A 12,877-nucleotide genomic window follows, 5' to 3' on the forward strand; every position below is an offset into this window, starting at 1 on the left:
ACATTCATGTTCGGTTACCTGCACATTTAGGGTAGACTGTGCTGTATCCAGCAGTGATTGTCGTATGTGCGGTGTTTCGCTGCTGCTTCGTTTTGATTTCCACACTCGGTGAAATCTGCCTCCTCTTCTGCCGTGTCTCCCTACGGCTTCCTCTCATGCAGGGCCGACCGAACTCGTCAGATTTGTGTTTTCTTGCTGTGAGCTGTAATCTCAGGCAAAATCACAAAGCAAAAAGCAGGCAGGATGTGGCTGACGGGGAGGGGGGCACAGCTGAATTCCAGCAGATCGTTTATTTGTCAGATATTTAGTGTCACTCAGGGCGAAAACGGGAGGAAGAGGAAAGGGAGGCATGAAAATGAGTAGAGGTCAACTAAGAACATAAAGCTGAAGAAGAGTAAACAGTTAAAATGTTATTTGCTGAGAATGATATAGTCGGACATTTTTAGTTATAAATAAATGAGTTAAAAACTGTGAGGGTTTAAAATTCAGCATTTAAACGGCTCGACTGCAGCACCTCGGGCTTTTAGTAGCAGGCTAGGTGAGGGGAAGGAGTGCTAACTGAGCTAATGCTAGCTAACGTGACTAACATGGTGTGTCCATAGTCTGAGTGTGTGGTAAGCAACAAACTTCACTGAGCTCACAGCAGAGCAGCATCTTAGTTATCAAAGAATTGGATTAAATATACTCCAAAATGCTCCGATATCACAAACATGTCCAGCTGAGTGATTTGAAATAGCTCAAAACTAGCAGAGCGCTATTAGCTTAGTTAGCACCTATCTGTGACCTCTGTAAGGAAACGTACTTTACTTCCAGAAATCAAAACCAGTTTGATTTTATTATGTGTTTGTTTTCCTTCAATATGACAATAAGTTACTAATAATTTGTAATGCATTACTTATTACTTGTTACTTTCCTTAGAGGTAATGGAGTATGTTACTTAATTACCCATCAGAGAACTTGTTACTTTCATGTTAATATGACCTGAAATTCATTATCTCATAATTATCAATTAACTCTGTAAACCCAAGGCTACGTTCCCACACACTGACACAAATTCCTAATGAGGACACGTCTTTCTTTTAGGTTTTGCATTTGAACACAAACTGACAACAAAGAAAGTTAAAAAGCAGCCGCTGGCTTCTTCTAGGCTAGATTAGCATTAGCATGCTGCCTATGCAGATCCATACAAAGACTCTGAATGACTCTGATTCAGTATTTAGTTTGAACATCTTTTAAATGTCAGAATCGACTTCTTGTAGAGAATTATGGATGTTTGTCTTCTTCCAAGCATGAAACTGCTGTTCATGTCTGAACCTGAACATGTCACACTGCCCCTCTAACACTCCAGGCTAACCTCTGCATACCTGTTATCACTCGCCATTGTTCCCTCTGTCACACAGCTGAGTCGACTTCGTCACAGTCGGGCAAAAATCCATCATCTTGTTATTTATTTATAAAATTTACTGCTGAAGCTGCCAAATATGCTCACAAATTTTAGCTTATTTAAATTAGCGATTAGCACAGTGCTCTAAATACTTAACCACAGATGTTACATGTGTGTTTGGCTTTCCATCATTTACTTACCTGCTGAGCTGTTGCTTGATGCAGAGCTCGGTGACGACTGGGGCTTTCTTTGCCTTTTGTGTTTCTCAGCTACAACCGTGTCAGTGACATGTAGGTAATGAGCATTGTACCTGGATAGGTGAGCATAGTTCAGAAACCATCCGTCCATTTTCTTAACGGTGTATCCAATTAAAGGAGCCGGTCTCAGCAGGCCAGGCTGTTGCAGAGCACCATTAACCAGAAGTTTTAGTTTTTTGGCCAGCGTAGTGTTTTAACTAAACTATCAGAAGTTTCTCACTTTTTACAGCCAACACTTTGTCTGTTTTAAGCACAATGTCCTGTACATAAGGGCACCAAAATGACCTTTTTATAGCCACTTTTCATAATGATGATGTGAAGAAATCTGCGACAGGACGAGTTGTTCTCAGAGAATCCAGGTACACTTAAAATGATTCCTTTTATTGCGTTCAATAAAAGATGCTGCAGCAGAGCTCCAACAGTTTAGAAATGATGTTTCTTTCATTTGTTCAGAAAGTGCTGAGCCTTTGTTGAAAGGTAGAATTCAAGGTTTCACTGCTTCCAAGCTAGGAGACCTTCTCTTCAAAGATGTTAATATGAGAAGCATGAATTACTCCCTTTAATACGCTAACTCTGATAATGGACTGTCATTCAGTGAAGAGAGGACCTGGAAACACAGCAAACACACAAAACTCCAGTTGGAAATGAGACTAAATTTGATCCTTCAAGGGGGTTCCTGTGGCGCACTATGTCCTGATTATGCTCACATTGTGTAACATTATGAACACAGTGTAGAGCCGTGCATTGGTCACTTTGACAAAGCAGCAGGTAGCAACTCCAAATAGCTTAAAAGAGGGAAAAACATGAACGTAACAACAGGTGAACAACAGCTTTTCTTCTTACATCTTCTCATCTTATTATGAAACTATACTTTAATCTGTACATGTTGCTCTTCCTTTGCTTTTTCCTCTGATGCAGGAAAGATACAGAAGGATGCGAGGAAGGAGTCGTGCAAACCTATTCTCAAAGTGGAATACAAGACCTGCAGGAACAGGTGCGTGTGTCTTAAACATTTCATTTTCTGATTGCACAGACGTAGCGCTGCATTTTTTTTAATTGATATTAACCTCTGAGATGAGATTTAAAGATTTCTTTTGAGTCCTCACAGGAACAAACAACCGTTGTGTATGCGTCACTTATTTCATCGATCACTGGCGTTTAATTTGATTTGAAACAAGAGCGTGTTTCATTTTACTTGTTACTCATTCTTTCTTTCTGCTTTGTCGAGGTGAGCATCTCTAAATCCCTTCTCTTCCTTCACAACAGTGAGCCTTTTGTTATCTTCTCTGGGGGTCTTTCATATGACAAGGCGGGACGACGGCCGGCACTGACGATCATGCACGGCAAGGCCATCACTGTGCTGGAGATGGATTACCCCATAGTAGAGTTCATGGTGCTGTGCGAGACTCCTTACAACAACGGTAAGGGCGTACCGATTCAATTATAAGAGCTGTGTCCCTTTTTGTGGTCTCGCTTCAGTGAGTTTGAAGCCTTTCAGAGAAATGTGGTTTTCAGCCACGGGGGGTTTTTCACCCGCTCGGTGCCATCGGCTTCTCCTGTAATCCTGTGATAATGTGGAAATCACAAGAGCACGCTTCCTTAAAACTCACCAAGTGTTACCACCGACTGACGTTGAGTCATTTTTATATGAATTTCAGCTGATTTTAAATTTGCATCCCTCCTTGATGTTGTCGTGGTAACTAGCATTACCTCTCCATCTTTCTGTTTGCATTCGGCCTTCACAGAGGTCCAGGAGCCTTACGCTGTGGTCGTGCTTCTGGACAAAGACTTAATCGTGGTGGATCTAACACAGAGCAAGTACGTCACTGTGAAACATACAGTTAGACATCATATATCAGAATCACACCATCGCGTGTGCAAGAATATCACTCGGAGAGTGGAACTGTTCTTACATTCAGCAACAAAGTGAAAGCAGCTGTAGTTCAGAGAGATATCAGCATATAATGCTGTATGACCATAAGCATATGTGGACTATCCTAATTTGAGGACTTTTGTGGATTAATTGTATCGATCTATCAGAAAGTTGCTCTCAGCAGCTCAGTGTCTTGAAGGGAAACAGTTCAGTGCTTTTGTTGTGATTTCAGAGGTCTGATAAGATCCTATGTAAAAACTGCCAAAGATGTTATCCTTTGAACAAGCACAGCTCAATGTTCTGTGGGTAGATTTAACTCGCTATCATTGTTATAAAAGATTGAAGCTGGACGCGGCGATGATGTCCTGACAGATTAACACCCAAGGCTAGGCTAGGCATACATTTGAGGAGTAGCAAAACGCTCGGGTATAAATGAAGTTTCCTGGTTAATTAGGTTAGCTAATTACAGCTGTTAGATATAAATGTCTCCTGATAACACCTAAAGTAGTTTAAACATGTCCAGATTGTCTTTGAGCTCATTGATTACGAGCTAATTGTGTTTAAATTGTTCATTATAAGTAAATCAGGTTAATTGTATTTAAATGCTTCATTATAAGTAAGGAGTGGCATGAATTTGGAGCTCTGCAGAAACACCCCTCTACATCTTTTAGTGACACTTTAATGTGTGCATAGAAGAACCAGTCGCTCTTATCTTACTGTATCGGCAATAAAGCAGATGAAGCTAGAGTCATTGGCACATTCAATTTTTATTGCTTAGAGAACAGATAAAGAATCCAGACCTTTGAACGTGTCCACTTCCTGTGGGCTCCATGGGAGGACCAACTGGAATTATTCTTTTCGATTAGCTGAGGAATAATTCTGAATAGCTTCATGTTCATAGGTCTACTATATACCACGTTGTGTACTTGCCTGTTGCAGCTACCCCGTCTTTGAGAACCCGTATCCCATGGACATCCATGAGTCGCCAGTGACCTGCACGGCCTATTTCGCAGACTGTCCACCAGACATCATCCCCATCCTCTACTCCATAGGAGCGAAACACAAGAAGACTGGCTACAGCCAGAAGGTAAAGGAGGGGAAGAGTACGGCCTTTGCTGTGCAGATCCATGTTGGGAGGATTTTCTTGTGTTACGTAATCCTCGCATACCGTATTTTCAGACCATAAGGTGCATTAAGCGAAACAAAACAGTCAAATAAGTCAAACTTTACTCAGGTCATTCTTGCTTCCTCCACTTCTGTAACATTGATTCATTACTGTTGAATTCTCTGCAGCTGCTCTATTCCCATGTTGTTGCAGTATATTAATGACTAACCTCGTATTGTGGATGGATTATCTCAGTTGTTCTCCTGACTGAAGTTTGGCCCGTTTACAGCATCCTGCCATGCGATTGCATTTGTCTCTAACCATCAGGAACCCTCACGTTAACTTTTATCGAGTGGAAAGAAGTTAGCTTCATCCTCCAGCTTCACTGTGTTTATGCTATGCTAACATAGCTGTGTTGCTAGCGGTCACGTAGCACATCATTATATAGCAGCTAGCCCAACTTCAGTAACCCTACAAACGTCACTGCTGTTTAGTTTTCTGTCTTTATTTATGTTGGAAGTGATAGCAGAGCTGTACGTTTGAATTTTTCAGAAATCTCTCAGTCAGAACATGCTATATCATGTTTAGGTGGAAGCTAGCGAGCTAACTTCCTGCTAACTTCTAACTCTGTTAAATGTAATAAATCCTGTTTTCATGGATGCCTGGATGTTAAACTTAATTGTTACACCTGGTAAAGCAGCAACACTGATCATTTTATTAAAGGTTAAAGAATTTAGACAGTTTTTAAACTCTCAGTGATGCTGCAGTGTTCGTTTGAATTTGGGACCTGAAAATGACGGAGTTTAGGACCCAGATTCCTCCGTGAGGCTCCTGACTACAGTAGCTGTAATGCTCCAACAATCCATCACGCGGTGGCTTCGTAGCTTACCACAGTCGCACTAAAACATTTTTGACAGATTTTTGAGCGCCCTGTAGCACATAAAATCGGTTCAAGGTCAGTAAGCACGATCAGAATTCATCATTTGAAAAAATTAAAGGATTTTAAGTGCGCCTTATAGTGCGGAAAATACAATGCTAGAACTGATGTATAAATATGTATAGAGTTGTGTGTCTGCGCTTCGGTTCTTTGGTATATCCTGGTCTCTGAAGGGAGTTTTATTCATAATTTGTCATGTAAAATCATCTTTCTAAAATAATTGCTGTTGAACTTTTTAAATTATAGGTAATCATTAGCACACGTATCACTTTTAATCAATTCGGTTTTGTATTTGAGGATGACAGCCTGTGTTTTAAAACAAAAGGAAAAGCGAGGGTACAATGGGACAGAAAGAAAGGGTAATGTGCCCGGGTGTTTAAAATAATCAGTGCTGCTGTGATTATTTTGTCAGGAGTGGCCAATCAGTGGAGGGACGTGGACATTAGGCTCCCACACTTATCCAGAGATCATCATCACAGGGTGAGTTAGAAATGCTGACAGGAATACTGATGACCCCTCTTTAACACCACCCGTCACATTTAAAAGGACAGTTGAGCCGTGTCTCACGCCACGGTGACAGAACCACCGACTGTGGGTTTTTCTACATTTATAGCACTGCGTAGATTTGATTTCTATCTGTGCCAGCCCCAGCAGAGAGCAGGCCCCCTTTGTCAGAGATGTTAACCTGCTCTGAAGCTTGCTCGCTGGGTGGCGTTTGCTTCTGGGTAACACTCACAGATATCAGTGGCAGTCCGGCCCTTTGAGGTCGACGTGGAGACGTTTCACTGCTGAAAGCACAGCGTGAAACACCTAAAAATGCTCAAGTTCTCACGAAGTAGGAACCCAGCTTCACTTTGTAGCTCTGTGAGCCACAAGACGGGTGAGCTGCAGATTCATGAACAGTGTGATGTTTTAAAAATGCAGCGATAAATTTACTGAGGTAATAATCATTAACACGACTAATTAGACTAAAAGTGAGTGGGAAGGTTGGAAGTTTTACTTGTTGTCATTAATTTCATACTAAATACATTTTTTTTCAGGCATGCTGACGGATCGATTAAGTTTTGGGACGCATCTGCAAGTAAGTCCTGTGCACCAAGCTTTCCTGCATTCTCATTGCAGCGATGCATTTGTTCCACAGCACAGTTAATCAATCACCTGGGTGATATCATTAATTGCTTAATGACATAATCTAAGAGTTCAGACTAATCATACTCACCCACAGCTAACATACTAGCTTCAGATCAGCTGATCTCAGCTCTATGCCTCATCACATGATAGATCAGCTGAGAGCATTTCGTACATCTATTTAGCAAAGTTCATATGATATAAACCGATCAGACGTAACATCAGACATGGACCATGGAGCAATGGAAAAAGGTGGGTTGGTCTGATGAATCAGATAGGTGGACGGATTATTGTGCGTCGCTTACATGGAGAACCACAGGCGAGCCAACGGGGACAGTTGCTTTGAGCGATGCTCTGCTGGGAAACCCTGGGTCCTGCATCCATGTGGATGTTACTTTGAGACGTACCATCTATCCAAGCATTGTTCCACATCATCTACACCCATGCATGGAGAAGGTGCTCCTCGATGGCTGTGGTCTCTCTCAGCAGGATAATGCACTGAAAACAGAAATGGTTGAGGAACTATTTGAGGAGCACAACAACCAGTTTGAGGAGTTGACTTGACCTCCAGATTCCCCAGATCTCAATCCAGTCGAGCATCTGTGGGACTTTGGTGCAGATACCACAGCACACCTTCAGGGTGTAGTGGAGTCCATGTCCTGACGGCTCAGGGTGAATGGCACAGTATTAGGCAGGTGCTGAAGATGTTGTGGCTGGTCGGTGTATATTCATATTTATTTTAGTAGATGATTGTCAGATGTGCTGCCATTGAAGGCTGCTGTGTTCTGTGTGGTCGTCCCACCACACTGATCCAGACAGAAATGAGTCCAGGTGGAAATAACAGTCGTCTTTTGACTATTTTAGTCGTGACTCAGAGTGTTTGACCTCAGTATGTTTGTAATAGCTCAACACGGCTCGTACGATCCCCGCCATCTTTGATCAGCACACGCTTCCAGGTTTACTGTGTGCACACGTTTCTACTACTGCAACTTTATTAAAGGTGCAGCATCTGCTTTAAATGGAAAATAAATCAGAAGGCTGTGGTGCAAACCAGTCTCCTCTCAGCCAGACACATTACTGGTCTAATGCATTTGTACAGCTGTGCCAATCGCAGCAGTACGGGGTGAAAATGCCTCGCCAAGTGGAGACGAGACATTTGTACAAAGAGCATGAAATTTAAAAGGTGAAGAATATGAAGATGTAACATGGCAAACTGCATAAAGCTGTCGGGATATCACCACGTGCACATGGCCGTTTACTTCACGCTTTGCACTGTGCTTTAACTGAGATGTCTCTGTGCAGTCACGCTGCAGATGTTGTACAAGATGAAGACCTCCAAAGTGTTCGAGAAGCCAAAGCCAGGCGAGGGCCGCGCCGCCGAGCTGGTGGAAGAAGACCCGTTTGCTATTCAGATGGTCAGCTGGTGCCCTCAGAGTCGCATGTTCTGCGTGGTCGGCATCTCAGCTCACATCATCCTCTATCGTTTCAGCAAATATGATGCCAACACTCAGATAGTGGTGAGTGCTTAAAGTGGTCAGGTGATGTACGGAGACTGAAGGTGAAGCCCACTCTTGATGTGATACGTTCCCTGAGTCTCCTCTCATGTTTCAGTCTCTAGAGGTGCGTCTGCAGTGTGACTCGGACGACGTCATCTCCCCATCAGAGAATGAAAACAATCCCAGCTTCTCAGAGCCCGGCTCCCACTCACCCCAACCGCACCACCAACACCAACACCAACACCCAGCCAGCCCAGGCAGCAGGACACCAGAGGGCATCAAAGACAGCATCCCCTGCCTCAAGTAAGATAACAGTCCTCCGTCTCTGCAGCACAGTAGACTTCAAGTACAGTCAAGTCAAGAAAAGCACTCTGGTGGTGTATGATGGTCTAATGACTTGCTGAGGCACGTTACAGTGCATGCCAGTGTTGTGTATTTAAGCTCTGCCAGGTGTTTGAGGGTAAATTGGACCGTTACTCCTCATTCCAACATCATTCCTCATTAGCTGTTGATAAAAGCTGCTCATCTGTTTCAGAGTGAAGGACCGGGCGGTTCGGGTTCCTCCTGGCTACCAGTCAGAGTTGGTCATCCAGCTCCTCTGGGTAGATGGTGAACCTCCACAGCAGATCACCAGCCTGGACATCAACTCAGCCTACGGCCTGTGAGTTTCAGAGGCATAACCCTCTGTCCTGAGCAGCTCTGTGTCTGTCTATGAGTCTAAATTAGGAACATTTAGCAAACAGTAGGCTTGTATTATCCATTTCCGTATGTTTGGTCGTCACCAATAAAAACAGCATCAGTGCACAACACAAGCATGGCTGTGAAGGGTGCAGGGAACCAAACCTGCACAGACCGAGGACATTTGACTCTCATTTTCTGAAAAGAGCCAGATTATAAACAGCAACAGTGATGCAGCAGGAGAAGAACATGCATGTGGCAGTAAGAGGGCTCGGCTGTACACAGATGTGTTTATAGTTGCTCTTGGTCTGTGTATATGCGCTTTGTGCAGCATTGAGTTGGTCTTTGCAGTATTTGTACTGTATCATACTGTGAGGCTGGTGGGAGGATGTAAATATGATAATGGGCCATGTGTAAGCTTTGTAATTTTGCTGTTACTGCCAGCAGTTAATGTAACGTGACCAAATTATTTAAATGTGTTCTCGAGCTTTCTTGACAAATGTAACACCTGCGAGCCAAGCTGAGAAAAACACCATATGTCCTGTGACCGTAGCCATAACAGCGGATAGAGCACGCAGTGACGAGCGGCAACGAACACGAGCACATCGTCTTCTTCTACCTGCTTTTGTTATTTTAAAGTAACTTACTGGATGTGGACTAACAAGTCGAACGGGAGCTGCATGACTTCCTGAGCTCGCAGGGTTTGAGACCACTTGTCTGGCTTTGCTGTGAATAGAAGCTTTATGGGCAGAAACCAATAACAGAGGAGTTTTCAGAAAAGCTCTCTGCGGGTCGAGGCAGTCGCACCATTTGAATCTCTGCTCTGAAGCTTTTCATATCTTAAGTGACATTGCAGCAATTGATTATCTGGCTTTTTGATGCCTTTCTCACATACTGAGCAGAACATGCACACACACAGACACAGTCCTCCTTGAGCTGCACTAATATAAAAACATTCCTGAGATTATTGGTGAGAGCAGAATAACATCAGGATGTCAGAGAGACGTGCTCAGCACAGCGGCCTGCTTTCCTGCTGATGTCACAATAAGGACTCAGCTCTGTCTCCTCTGGGTTCAAGCTTAAAGCCCGATCCACGTGTGGTTCCCAGAAACGTATCGTCCAGCTGCAGCTGCTGGGAATGTGTTGTCCAGGCCAGATGTTTATAAGTTAATGAGGCTTTTTAACAGTGATTGTTCCAAATGGTTTCCACGGGCCGGCTGTGCTCCCATTGGACATTTTTACTCCTTGTAGCTCAGGTCAGTGAAAGTGTGGTGTGCTCACAATATTGTAGCATATGCAGTGTCGGGAAGGTTAGTTTTCAAATGTATTCCACGTAAACCTGTGACACAAAGATCACCAAACTCAGACCACCAAAGACTGTTTTCCTTCACAGTGATGAAGGAAAATGCTGGGCTGGCATGTAAAAGGGCATTTATTCCCTCAGGACCTGAAGCTCCATAAAGCACCCCCCCCCCCCGACAGCCAAACCCACCTGTTCTCTGATTGGATAGTTAAATTTGTGATTGACGTGACATTGGCCAATCAGATGAAAGGAAGAAAAATAGGGTCAAAATTCGTACTTGTAACTTGAAACCTGAGTGCAGAGTTTCACACGTATTTTTCCACACGCAAATCTGCTTTTACACATACAAAACTGATTTACAAGTGCAAAATATTTATGACCACAATTTGAGCCCATATGATGCATGGCAGGTGACGATCAGTCATGTGGGAATTCTGGGAAGTATTAGAACATGGAATAAAAGCAGACTGTTTAATTCATGCTTAATTTGACAGCGTTTTTCATGTTAGTTGGCACAACTCTAATGTGTGTGTGTGTGTGTGTGTGTGTGTCTGTGTGTGTGTGTGTGTGTGTGTGTGTCTGTGTGTGTGTGTGTGTGTGTGTGTCTGTGTGTGTGTGTGTGTGTGTGTGTGTGTGTGTGTGTGTGTGTGTGTGTGTGTGCGTATGTGCTTGTTTCTTCCCTCCTGACGTTGTGTTCGTGTCCAGCCTGGCATTCGGGAATTGTTACGGCCTGGCGGTGGTGGACTACTTGCAAAAAACTGTCATATTATGTATGTCAACACTGGATCTGTACGGAAGCACCGACCCCTACCAGCGCCTTACCCGTTCCCCCCGCAGGAACAGGCAGTCCACCTCAGGTAACACACACACACACACACACACACACACACACACACCTGATACTCAGTGTGCAACATAATCACGACATCCAGACACTGAATCTGATCTTTTCTCTGCTCCTCTGTCTTCTTCTCTTTCTGTCTCTTCTGATCTAGTGCGTGACAAATATGACAGTTTCAATATATTCCTTCAATATTTAATCAATCATTACTGTTAATCAATCATTACTGTTAATCAATCATTACTGTTAATCAATCATTACTGTTAATCAATCATTACTGTTAATCAATCATTACTGTTCAGGTGCTGTTAACAGTGATGGGAAGTAGAGCATATGTAAGGTAGTATGCACTACTCAGCCCTGACTCTTAGTTTTCATAATATTTTACATTCAGTTACATTATAATTACAAAGTACTTTTATTATTATATAATATATATTAATTGAATATATAAATATCTATTTTAATTTAAAAACACGCCTCTGCCTGCTGTTGTTTTCTAATGTGTTTCTTTACAAACTGCATTCTTATTATTTTAGAAACAAAGTTTAACTTCCAAAACTTTTAATGTGAAAACTCTTGGAAACAAAATGTATTAAAGTGGATTTTCTGAAATGATTTCAGGGATTTGACGTATCGAGCCTTTGTTTGTAATGCAGGTGTTTAGTGTGTAATGTAATAACGTCCCACTTTGAACGGGATGGTTCTGCAGTGACCTCGAGAGCTTAATGGACTGAAAATACAAACCAGCTGAAATAAAAACATCTTTAATAAACTGACGCTTTAGGCACAGCATTAAAAACTAGTGAGAATAAGTGGTGGTGTTTAAACTCCTCTCAGCTGACTGGAAACAAAAGATGTGACATTAGCCTCGCAGTTAGCACATCGTTAGCATTCACGTTGATGAAGATGAAGTTCGGACAAAACCGTCAGAGTGCGGAAACGAGAGCAGACACAGTAACATCAGACTATCTGTAACACGACGACGGCCTGGATCTTCTGTCCTTCCTCTCTGTCTGTCACACACAAGCACACACCTGCCCATCTCTGCCTGTCATAGAGCTGCACTGTGACATGAAGTGCATGTTAACAGGTTGCGTGTCATTCCACATGGGCATCATATGCATGTTGTCATTTGATTTCTCAGTCTGTTGTTTTTAGACCTGTAAGAGCCACACAGGTGTTTCTGATCCCTCCTCCTTTTCTCTGATCTCGTCCGCTGACGGCCTCTGAAGCATCTTAATTATATTTAACGCGCTTGATATTCAGACCCACCGTTTAGGAATCACTGTGTAAAATAGAGGCCGACTCTTTTTTGGACCAGGCACCAACTCGGTGGTAAATATTTCAGAAGAACTTGCAGCAAGTGCTCGTTTCATTGCGTAATTCCCACAGGTGAGCTGAAAATACTCTGGTGATTTTTTCACATGCTGTTGCACCCTGCACCTTCTGTGTGAGCGCTTTAAAATCAATGTGGAGACAGAAGGGAAAATAGAAGCGGGCAAACATGCCCTTTTCTGTGCCGCGGGTGGTGCTGCGCTGATCTGAGGCACTTACTGTGCTCCGGTTCACACAAGGCTCAACAGCAGACTTGGAGAGCACAGCCAAAAGGCCAGTGCCGGCTGCCCAGTCTGAACACTTCCTGTGCCTCCCACCACATCTTTAGCTGTTGTCGTCACACACATGTGTATGAGTGTGAAAGCTTTCAGCCATCAAATGTGGGCATTTACTTCTCAGAATGATGTCACAATGCAGATGATTAAATGACAACCGAGCTCGGTTTCCATGCTGCTGGTAATGACATGTTCCCTGCTGACCCCAGTGACACCAGCAGTTCTGGGTTTGCTGGAGTCGCGGGTATTTCTTGTGCCCTTC

At 43.2% G+C, this 12,877-nt stretch overlaps 1 protein-coding gene and 1 long non-coding RNA gene across 12 annotated transcripts in view; one reads left to right on the plus strand and one right to left on the minus strand.

The window, feature by feature from the left end:
* The window catches only part of LOC309691523, a 40,977-nt gene extending 39,079 nt beyond the window's left edge, over positions 1 to 1,898 (minus strand). For 2 of the 3 annotated variants that reach the window (XR_014272038.1, XR_014272039.1), the window contains exon 1: positions 1,365 to 1,898. This is a non-coding gene — a long non-coding RNA (uncharacterized lncRNA). The remainder of the gene's footprint in view (positions 1 to 1,364) is intronic. The other variant, XR_014272037.1, reaches the window with a different exon arrangement.
* Positions 1 to 12,877, plus strand: part of stxbp5l (syntaxin binding protein 5L) — a 127,903-nt gene that overhangs the window by 84,662 nt on the left and 30,364 nt on the right. For all 9 annotated transcript variants that reach the window (XM_082509145.1, XM_082509146.1, XM_082509147.1 and 6 more), the window contains exons 9-18: positions 2,560 to 2,635; positions 2,908 to 3,062; positions 3,387 to 3,459; positions 4,454 to 4,601; positions 5,969 to 6,036; positions 6,597 to 6,637; positions 7,987 to 8,201; positions 8,296 to 8,483; positions 8,716 to 8,841; positions 10,867 to 11,018. In XM_082509145.1, the coding sequence (XP_082365271.1) occupies positions 2,560 to 2,635; positions 2,908 to 3,062; positions 3,387 to 3,459; positions 4,454 to 4,601; positions 5,969 to 6,036; positions 6,597 to 6,637; positions 7,987 to 8,201; positions 8,296 to 8,483; positions 8,716 to 8,841; positions 10,867 to 11,018 (1,242 nt within the window). The remainder of the gene's footprint in view (positions 1 to 2,559; positions 2,636 to 2,907; positions 3,063 to 3,386; positions 3,460 to 4,453; positions 4,602 to 5,968; positions 6,037 to 6,596; positions 6,638 to 7,986; positions 8,202 to 8,295; positions 8,484 to 8,715; positions 8,842 to 10,866; positions 11,019 to 12,877) is intronic.

This window comes from Aulonocara stuartgranti (genome assembly GCF_965226115.1).
Source record: "Aulonocara stuartgranti genome assembly, chromosome: 16".
In the NCBI taxonomy this organism is placed as follows: Eukaryota; Metazoa; Chordata; class Actinopteri; order Cichliformes; family Cichlidae; genus Aulonocara; species Aulonocara stuartgranti.